The 22,891-nt window shown below is 38.8% G+C and overlaps 1 protein-coding gene across 2 annotated transcripts; it reads right to left on the bottom strand.

The window, feature by feature from the left end:
* Positions 1-718: 718 nt before the first annotated feature.
* LOC131234721 (nifU-like protein 2, chloroplastic) lies at positions 719-22,393 on the bottom strand. Of its 2 annotated transcripts, none has more exons than XM_058231657.1 (4): positions 22,132-22,393; positions 21,951-22,053; positions 8,775-9,082; positions 719-1,109 (listed from the first exon to the last, which is right to left on the bottom strand). In XM_058231657.1, exons 1-4 carry the CDS (start codon positions 22,222-22,224, stop codon positions 921-923), a joined length of 693 nt encoding a protein of 230 aa, XP_058087640.1. In that variant the 5' UTR covers positions 22,225-22,393; the 3' UTR covers positions 719-920. The 2 variants fall into 2 exon arrangements, with proteins under 2 accessions (XP_058087640.1, XP_058087639.1); XM_058231656.1 differs by having other exon boundaries at positions 8,775-9,085; positions 22,132-22,392.
* Between the last annotated feature and the right edge of the window lie 498 nt (positions 22,394-22,891).

The following is a 22,891-nucleotide window of genomic DNA, read 5'->3' as shown; positions in this document are numbered from 1 at the left end:
TGCAGATTCCTGAACACCTTAATTGTAATTGCTGGTGCTGAATGGATGAACCCCAATGCAATAGCCAACCTTTCATTGTGGTAACATATCAAATCCTCCATTTCCTCCCCAAAGTTGAGAACAGAATCGATATCCGGCAAGCTTCATTTCTGCCACAACTCAATTTCAAGCATATTTCCATCCCTTTGCAGGTGCAAACAGTCGCCCCCCGCAAATTCATTTACTCTTTTTAACTCCAAATTTCAATCCAACTCTTCTCAGGCTCTTTTCTCACCTGTTGTTCTCATCAGTCTCCCAACCTCAACAACACCATCCCTTGTGATGCATTTATGTCAGGAACATTCGCCACACAAATGCATTCCACCCGTTTGGTATTCTGTACAAAAACTGCTCTGCTTCATCCAACCTCCCAGCCCAGCCTAAGATCTCAACCATGCATGCATAATGCTTGAAAGCAGCTATGATCCCATCATTTGAACGTTTTAACAAAAATTAAAAACAAAATCAAAATCAAAAGAATCAATGCAATGCTGGAGAAAGAGAGGGCTGTTACTGTTCGACTCAGATATTACTGCATGCAAGAAAGTGATAATTGTCATCAATTGTCGCAATATTCACCTTTTGGGTTTTCCCCAGTGGATAATTCCCCCTCCTACATCAAATCCATGCAAACCTGCAACAAGTTTAAGAAAAAATTGATGTCGATTGAGACCATGGGGGAGGGGGGCAAATGGCTTAGGTAATGAATGGCATTCTCGCTGAAGATTAAAACAAGACAAATACAAATATACTTTCCAACAAATAATTTCAGCTATACAATAGTTGGGTACATCTTATAAGTGTTATTATTACTACGGCCTGGTTGGAATGTATCAATACTCGTGCAGCAATTAAGTTCCAAGGTCTGATTTGCCTAGAAATCATAACAGCTGGACAGCTGCAATTGCTGGGATCTTCTCTCGCAGCTTCTGTGTTATTGCCACCCGAACAGTCATGACCCCTGCTGCTGGACCAGTGATTCGGACCCTCACGATAGGTTCCTCGATGTTAACAAGTTCAAGCTCACCACCCCCAGTTCCCACAAGGTAAGGCCTTATTTCTTCGAGTACCTAAATCAGGAAGACAGTTACAAGCATGCATGCAATCAGTAATAAAGCCTGCAAGGTTCAAAACTACAAAACAGTCCACAAAAGCCAGCAAAACTCTGAATCATTGCAGTTACTGAATAGCATAGTTTGGAAAATGGACTTGTCAACTTGGATTGATGTTCGTCTTGGTCAGTTACACTAAAAAATTCAGCACATATTCTCAATGAAACCTAATTCATAAATTATCATTTGGACAAAACGGTATGCATAATAAACAGCCACAGGGCTTTGCTATGTCCACAAGCATGTACAAGGCAGTTCATGTACATGTAGGGCTGGAAATGGGCTGGTTTGGCTTGGACGGGCTTGGCCCGATGCTATAAGGCCCAAGACCCAAGACCCGAGCCAACATTGAACTGCATAAGAGGCCCAAGCCAGAACCCTAGAGCTGGGCATGGGACAACTAGATGACTTGTCCAACTCAGTCAAATCCGACTCGATCCGAATCGAGTTAGACTTCATCCAATCCTAACTCAAACCAAGTCGAGTTCAAGTCACCCAGTAACTCGACTCAACCCGAAATCCAACACTATATTGACTCAACTAGATCTGAAACTCAACTCATACATATATATCAAAAAATAATAATAATAATAATAAACAACAACAACAACAACTAGGTTTTGAGTTGATGGAGAGGTTGCAATTCTGGCAAGTAAATCTAGGTTTTGAGTTGTGATTTTAGCCCGTGGATACCCGTTGCACCCGACTCGACTCGACCCAACTCACTACTTGTGATTGGGTCGGACTCGGTCCAAATTAGTGCAAGCCAGACCTAGACTCAGATTGGGTCAAGCATGCTGGACTCGGTACAAGTCGGGTCGAGTTTGGGTCAGGCCCATTTCAAAACCGAATCGAGTCGGGTCAGCCCTAACTCGGTCCGACTCAACTCATTTCCCAGCTCTACTGTGTTAAAGTGATAAAGTCCCTTGATATACATTGATACACCACACTCTGACAACTTAAGCTTTTGGAGTAAATGGTTGTTTGACATGGTATCAGAGCGGAAGGTCCTATGTTCGAATCTCGAGAGTAGCAAATATGCCTCGCTTATATGGATCAGACGTGAGTCAAGGGCTCTAATACCATGACAAGCAACCATTTACTCCAAAAGCTTAAGCTATCAGAGTGTGGTGTATCAATGTATATCAAGGGACTATCACTTTAACATACTGAACCCAAATAACTGGCCATGCCCAGTCCCGGCCCATCCAAAAGTTGATCAAACCCCTATTTGTTGGTTAGCAATGGTGAATGTCCCTCATCCTTCCGAAATAGACATCTAGAAAAATGAAAACCAATGGTCCCCATGTAAGATGCATATGCTGCCTAACAGATGATTGGAATAGTATATTTGTAGGATTTTATTTATTTATTTTTTTTAAAGGTACACATGAAGTCTACTTGGGCCTGGGTGGGCCAGGCTAAAATGAGCCAAGCACAAGCCTAGTCTGAAAATCGATCAGGCTTAGATGCTGGGCCTAGCTGATAAGGTCCAAGCTGGGTCCAAGCCAGGCCAGGCGACCACCCCTATGCACTCTATGTCCCAGCACACAGCTACAAGCTCCATTCCATCCATCACGTAAATCTGCCGGCCCAAGAATCAGGTTAGTCCACTAATCAGGTGTTCTATAGTAACTATGGAACAAATGTTTACTGAGTTTTCAAAGCCTTCCACCTATTTCTAACATTGTGGCCCACCTGATGAGTGGACCAGCCTGATTTTTGGAAGAAACATCTTCCAGGTCTGACCCATCTGATGGCCAGCTTGACATTATGCCCATCTGCCATACGGCCCATACTGGTAGATGTGGTGTGTAGATGATATCCCTTGTACATGCGAGTGGGCTTGAGGTCGCTTAGCAAACCTCACCACTGTATTACCAGAGCCAATCAAAAGAAGATTTAAAAATAAAAAATAAAAAAACCCCTCCAAAATCACCCCTTTTACTTTCTTTTTGCCCATTTACAACCTTAAACATACTAAGCAGACTCCAATGTCCCACTAGTCAAGTTCATTTGAGTCATAGCCAAATTTCGGTAAACGCAAGTCTCAAGGTGACACTCAACTTGAAATTCTGCTGAGTCAACTCTACTCTGTTGTAGAATACAGTCAACTTATCTATTTCATTCTACGCTTGGTAACAAAGATGTGCCTAGCGTTTAGAGTATTGGTATCATTACCTATATCGATGACCAAGGATACGAACCATATATTGGTATTACCGATATTATCGCCGATCCTTGGATAAAATCGCTATCCGAGGGAAACATTGGAGAAATGTTGGGAAAAAAGTGGATTTTTTCAGTGAAACCTAAGGAGACGCTACAAGATCCATGCTTCCACGTAGGAATCAAGATATTGTTTAAAAAAAAAAAAATTTATACATAGTAAGTTTCCATTTTATAGGATCCTAACCACATGCTGTCAAAATAAAAATAAAAATAAAAAATCAGTATAAGATTAAATATATAAAATTTATAGCCAATCAATAGATTGGCCAACACTCATTGACATATAAAATGTCTATATTAGTTAATAGTAAAGAAAGCATTTTCCAACATGAAAATGGAAATATTAGGATTTTCCCAATTTCCTCCATTTTCACTTAAATATATTTTTTTGCCACCAATCCATGCCAATGCATGAGAATCATGCATAGACATCCCATTGCAATCCATGCTAACATTCATTTAAAAAAAATAGTTTTTATGAATTTTCCATCACGTTTGAGTTCCGAATTTTTCATCACCTTTCAGTTCCAGCCCATCTTTGTTTCAAGTTGAGATTTCTCCCCAAATCCAAACTTTTTCTTCAATAAAAACCATGAGTGATCGAAATTACCTAAAGGAACAAAATTAGGCGTGCGCGCACGAGAGAGAGAGAGAGAGAGAGAGAGAGAGAGAGAGAGAGAGAGAGAGAGAGAGAGACCCCAAAAAATGGAGATTTTTGGGTTTCTGATTTTATTTTTTTTCAATTTTCTGCCAAATTTAACCTCTTTAGGGATGTTTCCTTGATATCAGGGATATTATCGCTAGAAAGTGGGATATTACCAATAGTATAGCCAATGCCAGGAAACTTTTATAAGGGATTCTTCTCAAAGTATTGTTGATATAGATAATATCGCCAAGTATTGCCAATATTTGAAAAAAAAAAAATTGTACTTCCAAAAGTTTCGGTATATTTGACCAAGCGATATCAATAATATCACCAATATTTGGAACACTCCATGTGCCCAAGATTATTGGCATATAGGATCACAGATTCACGGGAATGTGTTGGAACTGAACATGATGCATGAGGGAAGCTCTACATGAAAGCAATGTTTTAACTATTATATCCCATGACATATCTTGTATCCCACCTGTGCGATACAAAATGCACGGGTAGTGTCGATATTATCCCACATGTTTGATCCGGTGAGCATTTTCAATTTTCGATCCTTTTTTTCTTTTCTTTTTTTTGAAATTATGTTGAATCAGTGTCATATGGTTACAAATCAATTGGTTCTTCATGTTTTGCATGAAATTGGAGCTTTGATTTCAATATCCATTGGTTCTTAATGTTCTCCATGTTTTGTTTTTTTTTCAAAATTTTCCTTCAACTAGCTATCAATTTAGACTAATTTCAAATTATTTAGGAGTATTTTATGAAATGATCATCATATACACTCTAAGTTTGAAATTTTAGAGTAGGTGGTCCAATTTGGGCAAAATTCGAAATTGCCCCAATCTCTCCCAAATTGCTTGCAATGTTGCACTCCAAACATGAAATCAAGCATGTATGAGGGTTGAGCTACCGATTTATCAACTCCTTGTCAATTTTCGGGAAAAAAAAAAATCATTTTTAATTAGAAATTAATAAAATATTATTTATTTTTTTCAAAATTTCCCTTCAACAACTGTCAATTGAGGCTAATTTCAAAGTATTTAGAGTGTTTGATGAAATGATCATCACATACACTCTAAATGTTATGCCTTCAATTTGAATATAGTTGCATTAATTTAGTCAGACAACGCATAGCTTAGGACCCTATACAAACCCTATACAAAGGAAACCTATTATGTGCACTTCTTTTTTGAGATGTTATGATTTAAAAGTGTGTATTAAGGTCTTTTTAAACAATCCTTGAAGTTTCATTGAAAAATTCAACAATTTCCCCCATGTTTCCCAAAAAGTGCAATAAATTACCCGAAACAAACGATATATCCCGTGGGATAATTGATACATATTTGTATCCCAAGGATGCGATACGTAACGTGATACCGATATTTAGAACCCTGCATGAAAGATCTAGGGCGTAACCATCTTACAACTTTAGAATCACAATTGATTTCCTTCGAAGATAAGGGTCCATTTGGGTAGGTGATCCTGCATAAGCGAGTTCAAGTCTATTTCGGATTTTAGTAGGCCCCATGCTCTCCATGCTAGATTTCTTGCATTAAAACCCTCTACATAATTGCAATTAGCGACGTTTCAAGTTTTAACTTTGTTAATTCCAAGTATGTGGAGGGAAGCACAACTTTATGACAACAAATCTAATGTGGACGGTGTGAGGTTTACCAAAGTCAGGATTATGCTTAATCCCAATATTTTTAGAATCCCTACACTAATAGACCCTACATTAAGAAATAGATGGATGAAATAATGGTCAAGCTTGGATGTGAATTGGACTTGGATTTTCTCATACTAGACCTCTTCTGATTTTGCTAGGCATGGGCCTAGCTCAAAGCCAACACCAATTAGAAGTGAAGATGGTCCATATGCAGTCCAAACACCATGAAAACTATCCTACCTTTTCATCCAGCCTAACTCTATAGCATATGGTCTGATCGAAAGGGAAGGTGTCCTATTTGACTTTGGTACACCCATCCCCATTTTTGGGACCTAAAAAGCACACTTTTGTACTAGTCCAATTCCCGATATGGAAAATGGGTGCCAGTGAATTGATCAAGGTGGCGGTAAATAGTGGTTTCCTACAATGTTTTAAGTATTGAAGACATTGACCAATATATCCCACGATACATCTTGTATCCCACTTGTGCGATACGAAACACATAAGTTGTTGGATATATCTCACATGTTAGATCAGGTGAGCATTTTTTCTGTAAATCATGTTAAATCAGTGTCAAATTGTTACAAATCCATGATTTTTCATGTTTTGCATGAAAAATCATGGATTTAGAGCTTCCATTTAGATATTTGGAGGATGTGGGACGAGTTGCGAAAAAAAAAAATCAAAAATTTCAAATTTCTTGCAAATCAGTTGCGATCTTTGTGTCCAAACATAAAATCAAACATGTAACCTAATCTAGTGATTCTTCTTTTGCTTTTGAATGTATTGCTTGTCTTTCTACATGTCTTCTTACATTTACAAATTATATGAATAAATTTTGAACATACTTGCATCAATTCAATTAGATAGTACATAGATGGAGTACCAGGCCTGAGGACCAGGCTCGGGCTCAAAATTCAAGCTTGTTTTTCAATTGGGCTAGGCTTGGACCATGTACCATGGCCTATCAACCCGGTCCGATCCGACCAAGGTATTCAAAATTAGTTACATAACGGTTGTTACGTAACAGTAACGGTCATAACAGTTACACGTTACAAGGTCGAAATGGTCGTTACAGAAAAGCAGGTCGTAACGGCCCTGTAATGGTCCAATAACAGTTTTTTTCAAAAAATAAAAAACGGCCGTAACGGCCGATAGGGGGGTCGTAACAGCCGTTACAGCCCGTATCATAACGGTAACGGTGGTGGCTGTTATGGCCACCGTTACCGTTTTGGAACGCCTTGGATCCAATCCATTAGGGCTTGGGAATGCAATTTTGTAATACACAAAAAAAAAAAAAAACACACACACACACACCATCTCTCCTCTCCCCCTGCTCTAACCCACACCACCTCTCTCTCTCTCTCTCTCTCTCTCTCTCTCTCTCTCTCTCTCTCTCTCTCTCTCAGGGCTAGGCTCGAGCTCAAAATTCAAGCTCGTTTTTCAATCAGGCCAGGCTTAGACCATGTACCATGGCCTAGCAACTCGGCTTGATCCGACCAATTAGGGTTTGAGAGGGCCTCTCTCTCTCTCTCTCTCTCTCTCTCTCTAACCCAGCAAAAACATGTCGTGTTGCACTCAAGCTAGACTATTTTGGCCTGTCGCGAGCCCACGCCACGCTAGGGGCTACATTGGACAATGCGGGTAGGGCTTGGACAAAGCTCGGCCTGGCCCCATCCCCGTTGACACCCTTGTTCAGGGACGCATAGCTAGGATTTTGCAGGACCCACTCTTGGGTGAATTCCAACAATTGAGCTTTCATGGGACCTACTCTTGGGTTGCACCCCAATCCATGCAAATCAAGTATAGATGATGATGTCCTATTTTTCCATTGAGGGTGACTAAGTAGCATTAACAATGAAATCAAACTAGAAGCATAAATATTCAAATCTAAACCAAGTTTGGCAATTGATTCCATCACTAGATGCTCAAATATGACTCATGATTTTAATCTATTCAATATCAGCAATAAATAAGAAAGAACCACAAATAAGGACAAAATATGCAAAATCACTCCACCCAAGGCCCCAAAGGAATCGCATCAAAAGGTTCTAGAAGAATCGCTCTCCTAGAGTTTGAATCTCACCATAGAAACCAAAAGAAGCTAGGCTTAGAAGTATTGGCTTACATAAATAGCTCTCCTTAATTGTCTCAAATTGGTAATAAAAGACAAGGTATGGAAGTATATACACAACCAAAAGGGATATTTGTGTTGTATTGTTGGTACAAGGACTCCCAGTTCTACACGGTTTTGTGTATGGAGTTAAAGGGATCTGACTCAACCGGTGGGCCCCACAGTCCAATCAGGTTGTGTATATGGGCCATTGATTAGGATTTGTGGGCCCGAAAGTCCAATTAGATGGAATCTTTGGCTAAATACTCTAATCAACCAGAAATGTGGGAACCAATTGCATGGATCACATGGTCCTGCATCAGTGACCCAACAGACCATTTTGACCCAATCTTTTCACCATCATTGAGAGCATCAAGTCTATATAAATCCTTCAGCTCTTGCACCTATCAAATATCGATTGTCCACTCATTGGTAGGCCTGTGACATTCAGAAGACAACGTGTCACATTATTGACGGTCCAGAAAACCGTCCAATGAGTTCCACAACTTGCTTCATATCAATGTTGAAGCAACTTGCTTCATATCAATGTTGAAGCCATCTACTCCCATGTCGACATAGGATGGATTATGTGAGACATTTACACCTCGGCCAAATCCAACTTAAGGACCATTCGTGCAGAAAGTACATTTGAAGGGCCTACTCCATATTATTCCAAATAAACAAAAAATAGGAAGGACTGACTATGTATCTTGATTTGCCATGATCGCCATATTCAATGTGTACCTTGAAGGAATCCACTCTAGCTCACCCCAACAGCATCCCTCATCGGACTAGCCAAAATTTGGTAAATAGGACCAATCAAACTACTCAGTTTTGCATGATCATTCAGATAAAAACACTACCATGGAATAAATAAGAATTAAAACAGTTCAGCGCTTGGAAGAGCAGCGAATTTATAAATGGGACAAGGAAACAACTATCAAAAGGGACAAATACCTTGTCTATGTTTTCTTCATTTAGCTCAAGACCTGTCTCCTCATCTGCAATTGGTTCGACTGCGACTATTTCTGGAATCTTTTCCATCAAACGACGCTCGATGCCCATCTTCATCGTCATTACAGAACTTGGGCATGAGCCACATGCTCCTTCCAGCTTCAATCTCACAACATTGCCATCAATCTCATGTAATGCCACATTACCTCCATCTGCCATGAGATATGGCCGCACTTCATCCAATACACTCTCAACATTTTCCGCAGTCAGTGGCAATTCCACCACTGAATTTGGAGTAGCAATGGCTTTGACTGCTTCAGCAAGGAGAGGGAGCAATGTCAGGCATGCATAATATTAGAAAACAAGCATCAAATCATAAAAAGATAAAACAGATCATCTATGACAGAATAATAAGTAAATATAATAAACAAGAGCAATAAGACAATCAGCACCAATTTACTTCACACTAAGCCTTCTATCTATCAACCTCCATCTCATAGAATAGGAAGTAAGAAAAATGAATTAATCACAGAGAAATCTCAACTTCATATAGGAGTTGCACATAGAAGCTTACAAGCAATAAAGAACAAAGAATGCAGGAACCCAGATGTTTATAAATTAATAGTCCTTGCATCGGACTTAGAATTCAGATGCTTTCAAGGGCCAGTAGACCTCAAGATGCACTGTACTCCACTTTTTAAATTACATTAACACAAATGATAAAGTTCTACAACCCTGGAAGAACTACAGCAGTGTAAATTGTGCACTACCCACTATTTAAAAAGGATAAAGTGAAACATGCATGTGTATCATGCATATCCCAACACAAGAATAAAAAATAATTAAAACAATGATGTGATACATGACAAACCTTGTGAACTAAGATTAGGATAAAGTGAAGCATGCATGTGTATCATGCATATCCCAACACAAGAATAAAAAAGATCAAAACAATGATGTGATGCATGCCAAACCTTGTGAAATAAGATTATTAGTGGGATATACGCGCAATGCAGGAGGAAAAGCAGTTATGAAAAGGTCACATTGACGAGGGATTTGCTACAACACATATCGAGGAATTGTTGTTTTAGGTAGGGACTGTAGTCGTTGAAGTTGAGTTCATGTTTCAATAATCAAAACCATTTATATGATGGGCCTCATTGTGGATGGGGATAACCAAATAAAAATATATCATCATCATAATCACTCTAAGCCATATCCCAACTAATTGGCCTCAGCTACACAAATCCTTTTCCAATCGGATTTTTCATGTTGAAAGTTATGGCATCAGTTTGACACTAGCTGCCAACCTGATGCAACCCCTTGTTTCTCTGGGCCGGGGACTAGCAAGAGAACATAAAACTCTCAGTGGTGTGCCATAAAGAGTGTTAGAGGCCGTTACGTAAGGGTAACGGTGGCAACCGTTACACTTTGCGGCGTAGTAATGGTCGTAGCAATCGTTATGGAAAAAATGATCTGTAACCACCGTTAACGGCCAGTTACACCACCTGTAAAGGCCATAACCAGTGTTCGAAATATCGGTATCGCACAATGTATCGCACCCTTGGGATACAGATACGTATCGGTTATCGCACGGGATATATCGTTTGTATCGCATAGTTTATCGCACTTTTTGGGAAACATGGGGAAACATTGGGAAAATGGTTGAATTTTTTAATGAAACTTTGGGGATTGTTAAAAAGGCCCTTAATACACACTTTTAAATCATAACATCTCAAAAAAAAAGATGCACATAATAAATTTCCTTTGTATAGGGTCCTAAGTTATGCGATGTTTAACTAAACTAACGCAACTATATTTAAATTGAAAAGCATAATATTTATAAATATATCATTTCCTTGCATGACACCTATGTACAATGGCTTTCACCTCTTGTAGGTTGCGTGTGGTAGGCGGATTAGCTACTGACAGGCTGAGACGTAGCTAGCCCCTACAGAAGTGACGTGACCAAGTTCTGTGGGACCCGCCATGATATATTTGTTGTATCCGCACCGTTCATTCATTTGAAGATATCAATTTAGGGTAGGAGCCAAAGAATGAGTCAAATCCAAGACTCAAATGGACCCCACCATAGAACACAGTGGAGAGAGTGACGCCCACCATTAAAATTTTCTAAGGCCCAGAAAACAGTGGATCTGACTCATTCTTTGTCTCATGCCTTAAAATGATATACCTAAATGTATGGACGGTGTAGATACAACACATACATCATGGTGGGCCCCACAGAACTTGGTGCATCACTTCAGTAGGCAGTCTGGCTACGCAACCCGTCAGTCTCGTGCGCGGGGAGACGGATTGGCTACTCCCCCTGACACGGGCCTCATGGCTGATGGTCGGTGCTTTGTGGGCCTCACCATAATGTATTTGTTTCATCCACTCCGTTCATCCATTTCTACGGATCATTTTAGGGGTTGATACAATAAATCATAGGGATGTAAATCGAAGGCGGACCACACCAAAGGAAAACAATAATGATTGGATATCTACCATTAAAATCCTCCTAAGGCCTACTGTACTGTTTATCTGACATCCAATCTGTTGATTGGGTCCTAAAGACCCAGATGAAGGGAAAAAATAAATATCAAGTTGTTCCAAAGCTTTTATGGCTCTCACAACGTTTTTAATGGTCAACGTTCATTCAACACTGTTTCCTGTAATGTGGTCCACTTGAGTTGTGGATATGGTTCAATTTAGGGCTCAACGCCTGAAATGATCATTAAAAACGGATGGACGGCGTGGATAAACCACGTGTAATCACGGTGGGCCAACTGCGTTTACTCAGTAAGGTAAGAGCGTACTGAGTACGCATTCGAACGTGAATACCCGTCAGTGACGGAGGCACGAGACGTCACCAAGTTATGTGGGTCCGACCATGATGTATTTTTTCTATCTACACCGTCCATACATTTGAAGAGATCATTTTATAGCATGAGCCAAAAAATGGGTCAGATCCAGAGCTCGAGTGGACCCTACCATAGAAATCAGTGGAGAAAGGTTTCAACGGTGGAAAGCATTTACCCCATCGGCAGGGAAGCGGATTGCGTACGGAGTAACTCAGTATGTTAAGCGTGCTGAGTAAACTCTGTGGGATCCACCGTGATTTATCTATTTGATCCACACCATCCATCCATTTTAAAAGTTAATTTCAGTTCGATATATCAAAAAAAAAAATTATATCCAAAGATCAAGTAGACCACACCACAGGAAATAGTGTGAAATGAGTGACTACCATTGAAAATTTCTAGGGGCCACCGAAGTTTTGGATAAAGCTGATATTTTTTATTTCACTTCATCCAAGTCTTTTTTATCTTATGAACATGGTGGATGAGAAATAAATATCACTTTGGGCACTAGAAAGATTTCAACGGTCGAAATCACTATTCAACACTGTTTCCAATGGTATGGTTCACTTGGGCTTTGTATATGCTTTAATTTTAGGCTCAACGTATAAAATTATGTAAAAAAACTTATGGACGGATTGGATAAACTGCATACATTCAAGTTGGACCCAACTGAGTTTACTTAGTAAGATAAAAGCATACTGAGTAACTAGTACGCAATCCTATTTCCATCCGCCGAATCGGATTGCGCACTGTGTACTGAGTAAACTCTGTGGGGCCCACTGTCATTCATGCATTTTATCAAATCCGGCCATCCATTTTATCATATAATTTCATGGCTTTTTAAAGAAAAAATAATCATATCCATAGCTCAAGTGGACCACACCACCTGAACAGTTCTAAGTTTGAATTGAAGACTACCGTTGAAAAGTTCTTGGGGGCCCGCAGAAGTTTTAGATCAAGATGATATTTGTTTTTTCCATTCATACATGTCTTTATGATATTATGAACAGTTTGGATGACAAATAAACATCATTGGGGCCTTATAAATATTTCAACGGTGGAAATCAATACTTCCACTGTTTCCTTTGGTATGGTCTACTAGAGATTTTGATATACTTTATTTTTAGGGTCAACCCCTAAAATGATCTGGAAAAACTTATGGACGGCGTGGATGAACTATATACCAAACAATGGGCCCTACAGAGTTTACTCAGTACGATAAGAGCGTACTGAGTAAGTCGGTACGCAAACCGATTTCCCCATCCGCCCCTCTTTTCACTTTCCCTCTTCATTTTAGGGTTCATCCTCTCAAATCTCTCCATCCGCGCAGTCCGACCCAGTTCCTCCCCTCAAATCTCGTTCTGAAAGGTCGATCCGGCCTGATTCCTCCCCGGAATCTCCGAGAAAGAGGGAAGATGAAGAAAATAGGAAGAAAATCGCACTTACTTGTCGAATGGCCCACCTCCGATCACCGCTACAGCCAGGTACTCTCCGATTTCTTTTTCTTTTTTTTCTAATTCAATTTTTTTTTTGATTTTCCATTGCTCGAAGCCGATATCGTCGATATATCGTGCGATATCGACGATAATATCGGCCGATATCTAGATTTGGGATTTTTTGGTATCTTCCGGAGGTTATCGCGAGTATATCGTCTCGCAGTGGTGCGATACCGATAATATCGGCCGATATATCGGCCGATAGTATCGATATTTGAAACACTGGCCATAACAGCCCCATAATGGTTTGTTACAGTGAAAATACAGGTTTTTCAGATTTTTTTTTTCAACGTTATAGGGCAGATACAAGTTTTTGGGTTTTTTCTTTCAGTAAAAAAAATAATAATAATAATAAATTTAAAAAATTTAAAAAAAAAAAAAAACTTTAAAAGGAAGAAGAAGAAGAACAGAGAGACCATAAAGGCCGTTACAAGGGGCCATAACAGCCGTTAGGACCCATATCGTAAAGGTAATGGTGGTGGCCGTTATGGCCACTGTTACCATTACAGAATACCTTGACTCCCATAGGCGCAATGCAAGAGATTATTACATGGGTTGATGACAATCAAGCACCATCTAATAGTCTATTACATAAGCTGATTACAATCAATGAATTGAAAAAGGAAAAAAAAAACTCATATCAGAATATTCCAACCCTTGGATCATTTACTCTTTCCTTTGAATATGGATTGTTGCCTTTAAACGTTCTCTCCAAGACCATCCATAGGGATCTTGCGTCTTGAAGATTGTTCTCGTTCAATGATCCCCTATGTGGCCCATCATACAAAACAGTGTGGATCATTGCATAAGCACCCCAGGTCCATAGGCTACAAGCTCAACGTAAATATACATATATAGATGCATGCATGTACGTATTTATGAGGGATGAGTACAGACTCAGCCAGCATTTAGTTGGTTCTAGTGAGCGGATAGAATCTTTGTCATCCTTTCTTCTTAAGGGTAAGTAAGCAAAATTCCAACCATAGGCCATGAACATGGTTGGACTCATGGTAAATTACGTAAACACACTTTATTGTGAGTAGAAAATGTGTCAATGACTTAGGATATAAAAACATCTAATGATATCATCCATAATATCACAGATACCAGGTAAAATGTTGTCTGAGGGAAACAATAGGAACATCGCAGAAGTTGGCAGTAAAACTTCAAGAGATATTAAAAGACATGATTATGCACTTAGAACTTGAAATATTAATAAAAACAACTATACATAATAGGTTTACATTGTCTAATGTACTAATTTTTAAGAAATAATGCAACAATTTAGCACATATAATAAACTAAGTTAAACACCCATAGGAAAGATACCCAAAAAAATAAAACATTGGTTTTTTTTTTCTTTAGTGAAACTTCAAGAGATATTAAAAGACATGGTCATGCACTTTATCAAAAACAACTATACATAATAGGTTTCCATTGTCTAATGCACTAATTTTTAAGAAATAATGTAATAATTTAGCACATATAATGCACTAATTTAAACACCCCTAGGAAAGATACCCAAATTTTATTTTATTTTTTTTAAACAAAAAGAAACATTGGGTTTTTTTTAAATTCTTTATTCCAGAAATTTTGTAGGTACAAACACTGGTATCTTTGATAATATCGCATAATATCGATAGTTCTATCTTATCCCCAGTATCCATATCGCTAACCCATTGATAGTAATAATATCGGCAATACCAGAAACATAATCAGAAACAAAGAAATCGATTGTATAAGTCACTTGAGCGAAATATCAAGCTGATCTAATCATAAAGCAAGCCACATGTTAACGTCAGTTGTTGATCATCAGCAATTTATTTGAGACCTGCGTATGTGCATGTGTTGGGGGGTGTCTTTTTGTTAAATGTGTACACAGCCCAATTAGTTAATATTGAGACAATCTAATCATGATGCGAGCCACATGTTATTATTGATCGTCGATAATTTATTTGAGATCTGCATCTGTGTTTTTTTTTTTCAAAGATAACGGGATTATATTAAGAAAAAAAAAGGACAGGATCAGCAATATGGGAGAAAACAATATGTTTTTTGGGTAGAGTTGATAATTCATGGATGAGATTCTAACTTATAAATTGTATTTGAATTAGTAGAGGAAATCTCGGAGTGTTTGCTTTATTTTTTTTCTTTTCTTTTCATCCTTTCTCTTAAGCAGTAGTGGGTTAATGTTACCGTCTCTGAATCCACTATTCAATTTGAAAAGAAAGCCCCTTGAGATGAATGCTCCTCAATCTTCTTCTCTTCTGCCAGTGCCTCTTCTTGTTGAGGTCAACACTACCCAGTCACCATCTCCCACTAGTCAATTCACTCCTACAGTCGAACCTACTATCAAAGTGTAATTACAATGGAAGAAGGGAGATAGTGAAGCTAACTGTAACGTGCCATCCACCACATCTTTTTCCAAGCATGTGGTCAATTTCTATGATCCTTCCGACCTCACTATTGCACTTGGAAAAGGTAGATGTGCTTGTACTCGGTGTTCGAAATATCAGTATCGCGTTACATATCGCATTCTTGGGATACGGATATGCATCGGTTTATCGCATGGGATATATCGGTTGTATCGCGTAATGTATCGTTGTTGTTGAAAACATGGGGAAACATTGGGAAATTGGTTGAATTTTTCAACGAAACTTCGGTGATTGTTAAAAAAGACATCAATACACACTTATAAATCAAAACATTATAAAAAAAGCAAGTACACATAATAGGTTTTCTTTGTATGAGGTCCTAATTTATGCGTTGTCTAACTGAATTGATACAAGTATATTCATGTCTATTCATATAATTTATAAATGTAAGAAGACGTGTAGAAACAAAAGCGATGCATTCAAAAGCAAAAGAAGAATCACTAGATTAGCTTACATTTGATTTGATGTTTGGACACAGATTACAAATGATTTGCGAGAAATTAGGAAATTTTCCGCAACTCGGCCCATCTCCTCCAAATCTCGAAATTGAAGTTCCCAATCCGTGATTTTTCATGCAAAACATGAAAAATCATGAATTTGTAACAATTTGACACAAATTTAACATTGTTTACAGAAAATAAAGGATCAAAATTCGAAAATGCTCACCAGATCAAACATGTGGGATATATCGCACTACTTGTGCGTTTCGTATCGCACTGGTGGGCTACAAGATATATCGTGAGATATATCGGCCCATATCATCGATATTTAAAACACTGCTTGTACTAAACATCAAATCTCCAAATTTGTCTCCTTTCATTGTTTGTCTTCAAGATTTCGTAAATTTACATTATCCTTTCCTCACATTCTATTTTTCTACAGGTAATTGGGTTTGAACCTAAGACTTAAATGTGGAAATGCACTGTCTACCATTGAGCTAAGGGCTTGAACCCCTCTTTCGTATCATTATGTTCCTAAGTCGTATAAGGATGCCTTGTCTCATAAGGGGTGGATGTGGGCTTTAGAAGAAGAAATGGTTGCTCTTCATCGCAAGCTTGTTATTGGATGTGGGTTGGCGTACACCATTAAATTTTAGCTAAATAGTACCATGAAAGTTTAAAGATCGCTTGCTTGCATTCAAGGATACACTTAGAAGCTCAACGTTGACTACAAAGACTTTCTTTCTAATTGCCAAGCTTAACTCGATTGTAATATTATTTCAATTGCAATTAGCGATCGCCCATGTTCCACCTTAATTTGAAATTTGTCTTTTCTTCATGAAGATCTTACAAAGGAATTCTATGCGGAGCAACCAAGTGGGTTTGTTGCTAGAGCGCACAAGGGTTGAAGCAGTTTTCACATGTGTGGTTTAACAAATTCAATAAGATTATGTTGGCCTATGGGTTACAATGGAGTCAAGTCGATCACTCAATCTTCATGCGGAGAGATGAGTCAGGGTTCATTGTGCTTTTTTTTTGTGGATGATATTTCGATCCCAGGAAGTGATAGCGGAGGGATTGAAGAACTTAAACAACACCTTCAACGTCACTTTTTGACAAAATAGTTGGGTCATCTTAGGTATTTCCTTAGGAAGGAAGTTACAACACTGGAAGTGGATATTAATGTATTTCAAATAAACACTCTTGGATTTGCTTATAAAGACAAGCCTTCTTTGTGTTAAACCAGCTGATAAACCAATGGATCCTAATAAAAAAATAGTTAGCAATCAAAGAGATGTGGTTGAAGACCCACGAAGGTATAGAAAGATAGTTGGAAAACTTATTTACTAGACCATTACTTGTATGCTGTGAGTATGGTCAATCGGTTCATGAGTTCTCTTAGATTCCAATGTGGATGCAGTAGTTTAGATTCTGTGGTATCTTAAGATAGCTCCAAGCCAAGAAATCTAATATGAGCGACATAATCATCTACAAGTTACATGATATTCTAATGCAAATTTAGCAAGTTAACTAGCTATTTTATGTTTGTGGAAAGAAATATGGTTACATGGAAGAGTAAGAAACAGAGTATTGTAGCCCGATACAGCATTGAATCAGAGTATAGGGCTATGGCTCACACCTGTGAGCTTGGGTGGTTGAAGATCTACTTACAAGAAATAGGTTTTGTAATGAACCTACCGATTCAATTGTTTTTTGATAATCGGACAGTCATTCATATTGCAAATAACCCGGTCTTTCACAAATGAAGTAAGCATATTGAAGTCAATTGTCACTTCATACTTGAGAAGGTTTCTAGTGGTGAAGTTTCTAAGCTGTATAATTTTAATTTTTATTTTTGAAGGATAAAATGCTTTATCAAGGAAAGGAAAAAAATATAGTAGAAACATCAAACCTGCTACCGGAACAAACCAACTTGAAACAAAAATAATCCTTGAGACATTACGGCTCACTAAGGTCCCACACCTTCAACCCCCCCTGGAGGCTTCTACTTTTTCCAAGGAGTCAGTTATCTCATTGGCGTCCCTCCTGATTTGTTTGAAATGAAGTGGCTAACCTCTATAAGGATCAATGACTTATGCAATCAAATCCACGGCTCTCTAAGGTCCATGAACATTGGAGACCCATCTAATGATATTTCTAGAATCCCCTGCTTATCAAAATAAGAATTAAATTATTTGCTATTACCGGTTAAGTCACCAAAAGGATACTCGCTACCTTGCATAATTGGACTTCTGAATTCCAATTGGGCTCGAGAACTCCAATAGAGACTTCCAGTTGTGGTCATGAATAATGCCTCCCATGCACACAAAGCCCGAATTGCCAAAGGAGCATCTTTTAAAATTTGCTTTGAAATGGCCTTCAAATAGTTGACACCATATCTCTGTATGTTCATCTAAACCCGCCTCTATAGTAACGTTTTAGCCCAATTAATCTCAAACAATGATCAGTGGATTTCCTTCAACACCCAAACACCACTGCTCTGCTCCACAATGAGTCTGATGATTTTGTGAACTATTCCTTTTGCCTAAGCTTGCTTTCCCGAAATATTTTAGTATTCCTTTCCAGCCAAATCCCCCAAAGAAACATCTTTTTTTAAAAAATCCCCTAAAGAATAGCAAACCCCGCCATCTTCCAAATAGTCCTCCCGACATTACCCCAACCACCTACAGATTGTTGCTCCAAAATTGAGTCAACAATCCTTACATAACCCACTTTAACCCGAACTTGATAACCTAGTTGTGCAGGTGATTAGGAGATGATTAACAAACTCTTCATTTTGATTGCACATGACAAATCTATTTGCCATCGCCATCCATCTCGTTATCAACAATGAGGATTTTCCCCAAACAAGCTAACCAAGTGAAGGCCATTACCTTCAAAGGTACTCTTTCCATACCTTTTTAAAGACTATGTCTGGTGAACACCGGCAGGTGGCGAGGATACGAGCTAGAGATTTAATTTGTCAACTTTCTGTACGACTCCTTTGTCCAAACTCCTAGGTCTCTCTTCCTTCTAATGGGACGTAAACTTTTTCTAGATGCAACATGCAAGCATGCTGGCCAGGGATTGGATCTCTAGCTCCTTCAAATTAAGGTGAAAAATAGGGCCCCAGCTGATTTTACCACATGCCTTTGCTAGTAATCAGAAACTTTTAGCTCTTTGTCAACAGCAATCAGGAAGAGATCTTCAAATATTTCCTGAAGCAGAGTGGCTGCAACACATATTGCTCGAAAAATTAATTTTGTAACCATTACCAACGTAGAATTGAGCAAATCTAAGACAGATTGATTGGACCCATGAGACTCCCCTCCAAATCACATGCCACTTCCTCCTGGTAGCGCCCAAAATTTCCACCCACTCTTCAACATCCCATATTTATCCACCAAAATTTCCTTGACCGGTAAGGTATCCCCATTCCTGAATCGCCACCCTCACTACCGCGAGAAAGCCAAGTTCGTCATTCTGATGTCCCTGTTAACATGACATGGCCCAAGTATCGGACTGATCCACTCACTATATGGGCAACACGTGTATGAGAAAAATAAACAGTTTGAGATTTTAAAAAATGAAAAAGAAAAAAGAAAAAGGTCAGGTCCACATTCAAAGTACACTAGTGGCAAACTTGATGAGCAAACAGGCCGGAATTTGGGTTAGGGCATGCTTACAGTGGGACCCACCAGATGAATTTTCCCAAATCTCAAAAACATGACACTTCAGCAAGCAATGAAAACACTCGATCCTCATTGCACAAATCTCTTTATCACCTCTCTTCTTATGAAAAAACTAGGATACATAAACCATTTCAGGTGCTTGTGCTTCTAATTTTGCAGCAAAAAGCAAATCAACACAACTATTTTCCAAAATAGCACTGAATTTTTCAGGTGAAATGCAATTAGCAACATCCAGCAAGGTCCTTAACAGGAGCAAAGTGTCAACAGTGAAAAACTTCTTTTATCAGCAACAGTGCAACACCTTCACGCAGGGTGCTCTTGCAACCAAAAGTTTAAGAAGCTCCTGTGGCCCCCTAGCTCCAAAAACAACCATGTATATAAGCAAATTCTTTCCTAATGGCCAACAGATAATCATAAAAAATGAGGTCCGGTATACATCTTAAGGCAATCCGAGGGATGAGTCTTGTCATAATAATAAAAATGAGGTCCAGTAGACATCTTAAGGCAATCTGAGGGACAGGTCTTGTCAAATCAAACGTATCCATCTACATCCATGACCATGACAATTGACAAGTTTTTGCCATTTTCAGAATTTAGAGTTGAGGAAGTATTGGGAGCAAGGTTTCCTGGATCGCAACTCTCTCTGGTATGTTGCACAGAAATGGGCATGTGGCACACTGCTTCCTCCAATGCATGGTATGCTAGGGGTGCAGTCATGTTGGTCATAAGAGTAGATACTATAAAGTATACATATCATAGTTGTACATATAAACTGACATTGTACTTGATATATATGATGATGAACTATTTTATTATAAATCCTGCATGCGTGGTATTATAATATCCGTTTGCTATAAATTTCCATATTCTAAATACAACTTTACATAACAACCTAAACAACAGTAAGAGTATAGAAACATAATTTCAGGTAGAAAAGGGTAGCAATCTAGATGGCCTGACTCAGGTTCGGAAAATGCAGGGGGATTGATCTTGGTAACATTTGGGACGCTTGCCCAATCATCCCCACCATGTGTTTATCTAAACCTTATTCTTCTTTTCTTGAGAGGAATGATATGCTGAACCATTCACCTAGAAAGCCCCGTAGAATATCGGCCACAAAATATCTCATTGATCAGAGATTCTCAACCTGTACATTTCTAACCCACCTTTGTTTGGATGTGTGATCACTGAATAGCACAACTTTTTCCATGCGGCTTATCTGCACTAGGGCTTTATGGATGAACAGAATGGATCATCAGTTGTGGGGAATAAACATCAAGCAACTCAAGCAAGCCTACTCAGCATTTCCTTTTAGACTTCTTAGCAATAATTCAGATAAATGGTGAACTCATCTCCCTCCTGGTCCTTGCTGACGCCTCTTTTTTCCATTCACATAATAAAATTCATGGTTTTTCCAACAAAGACGCCATTTATACAATTCAATTTTCAGCCAAATCCAATTGATGGTTAAAATTTCTCTTGGCATAGAGGGGATTTTCAAATAAAAATAAAAGAAAAGTATGCACCACCCAAATGGGTTAGATTTAACACATCCCAACATATTGAAATACCATATGTGGAGACTATAGCCTTTGAATCTGGGTCTCCAATGATCCAAACTGTTTAAATGACAAGTCTCACAACAACAAACAAAAGCTCTCAATTCAATTATTTCATCCCTTCAATAATTTGGCTCTTTTGCTTTGAACAAGTTACCACCATAACCTCTGTATAATCAAAAGGGGTGAAATATTTTACCAGAGTTTTTTTTTTTTTTTTTCCAGGAGGGGGGGAATCCCCCATGCAAGACTAGCCCTATCAAATACAAAATTTGCATCATTGAAAAAGGCCCAAATAAAACAGCTAGAGTCCCAACATATCTTATTGTAATACTTCAGGATGTATTGGAGAAAACCTCCTACCCAAAAAAAAAACCTGCATGATTTTTCTATTAAGGACGTCCTAAGAATCCGCTTGGCCCATAACCAGCAACACTCATATCTCACAATCTCTTCCAATTGAAAGCAAAAAAGGAAAACAACGAATTAATAGCATCCATACAACTACAATTTTTCTACAGTTCAATATTCTGCTCAAAATCAAAGCAATCAATGTCTAGGAATCTCATCCATGAATAACACCAACTAACCTAATAAATGAATTAGACCAAAACCAACCCAATAATCAAGAAACGTAGGAAAAAAAAAAAGAGAACAAAAGGCAAAGAGAAAGAGAGGGGACACGAAACTCACTGCGCCCATGTGTTTTGGTAAAGGTACGAGTGCGAAAACAACTCCTTCGTATCTGAAAACCGATCGGGGCAAACGAAATCTGGCGGCCATGTATACTCGAATTCTGAATTTTAGATATTCGGAAGAATTAGAAATTAAAACAACCAAAAATAAATAAATAAATAAGCAGAGAGAGAGAAACCTTGAAAGAGGGAAGACGGGAGCCGCCTGAACAGGAGGCTTCTGGGGGTTGGTGGACCCTGCAATAACATGGATTTACAACCACTGATTGCATCTCTGCACCTCTCTCTCTCTCTCTCTCTCTGAAAAGAGAAAATCAGCAAAATCCTCTTTTTTTCTCCTTTTTATTAAGAAGAAAAATGAGGAAGAGGCGAAGGTTCTGGTTTTTGTGGAGTTCTAAATTTTGTAGCTTTCTCCTCTCTTTTGTCCCTCTCAGTCGTGAAGGGACGGTAGTTATTTGATACTCCGCCAACCTGGGACGCTTCATATACAGGCACTCCGAAATCAGCCACGTAGCGCCCACTCACATTCTCAAAATCAGAAATGTTGAGGAAACTTACCGGACGCGGATTTCCTGCGAAAGCCTTTCGCATGAAATTACTGCGCTACGATGCTAGGTGGGGCCCACTACAATATATGTGAGAAATCCATTCCGTCCATCTGTTTTGCTAGCTCATTTTAGGACTTTTGACCAAAAATGAGCTGAATGGAAAACTCAAGTGGGTCACATGAGAGGGAAATTTGGGGAGAGAAATTTCTACCGTTGAAACCTTCCTGGCTCCACCTTGATGTTTATATGCTATCCAAACCGTTTATAAGGTCATTCCCAATGGGATGACACCATAAAGATAGCCTGATACAAAACTTTTATGGCAATAGGAATGCTTCAACGGTGCTCGCTGAATTCCCACTATTTCTTCTTGTGTGGCCCACTTGAGTGT

The sequence above is a fragment of the Magnolia sinica genome, chromosome 19, assembly GCF_029962835.1.
Source record: "Magnolia sinica isolate HGM2019 chromosome 19, MsV1, whole genome shotgun sequence".
Classification (NCBI taxonomy): Eukaryota; Viridiplantae; Streptophyta; class Magnoliopsida; order Magnoliales; family Magnoliaceae; genus Magnolia; species Magnolia sinica.
Note: the sequence above shows the minus strand (reverse complement) of the source record. Positions and strands in the feature narration are given on the sequence as shown.

Excerpts from the sequence above, each read along its gene's own strand:
- LOC131234721 (XM_058231656.1), bottom strand. The coding sequence starts at position 22,224 with ATGCAATCAGTGGTTGTAAATCCATGTTATTGCAGGGTCCACCAACCC. Across the intron at positions 22,054-22,131 it reads CCCGTCTTCCCTCTTTCAAG|AATTCGAGTATACATGGCCG; the intron begins GTTTCTCTCTCT and ends TCTAAAATTCAG. Across the intron at positions 9,086-21,950 it reads TACCAAAACACATGGGCGCA|CAGTCAAAGCCATTGCTACT; the intron begins GTGAGTTTCGTG and ends TCCTTGCTGAAG.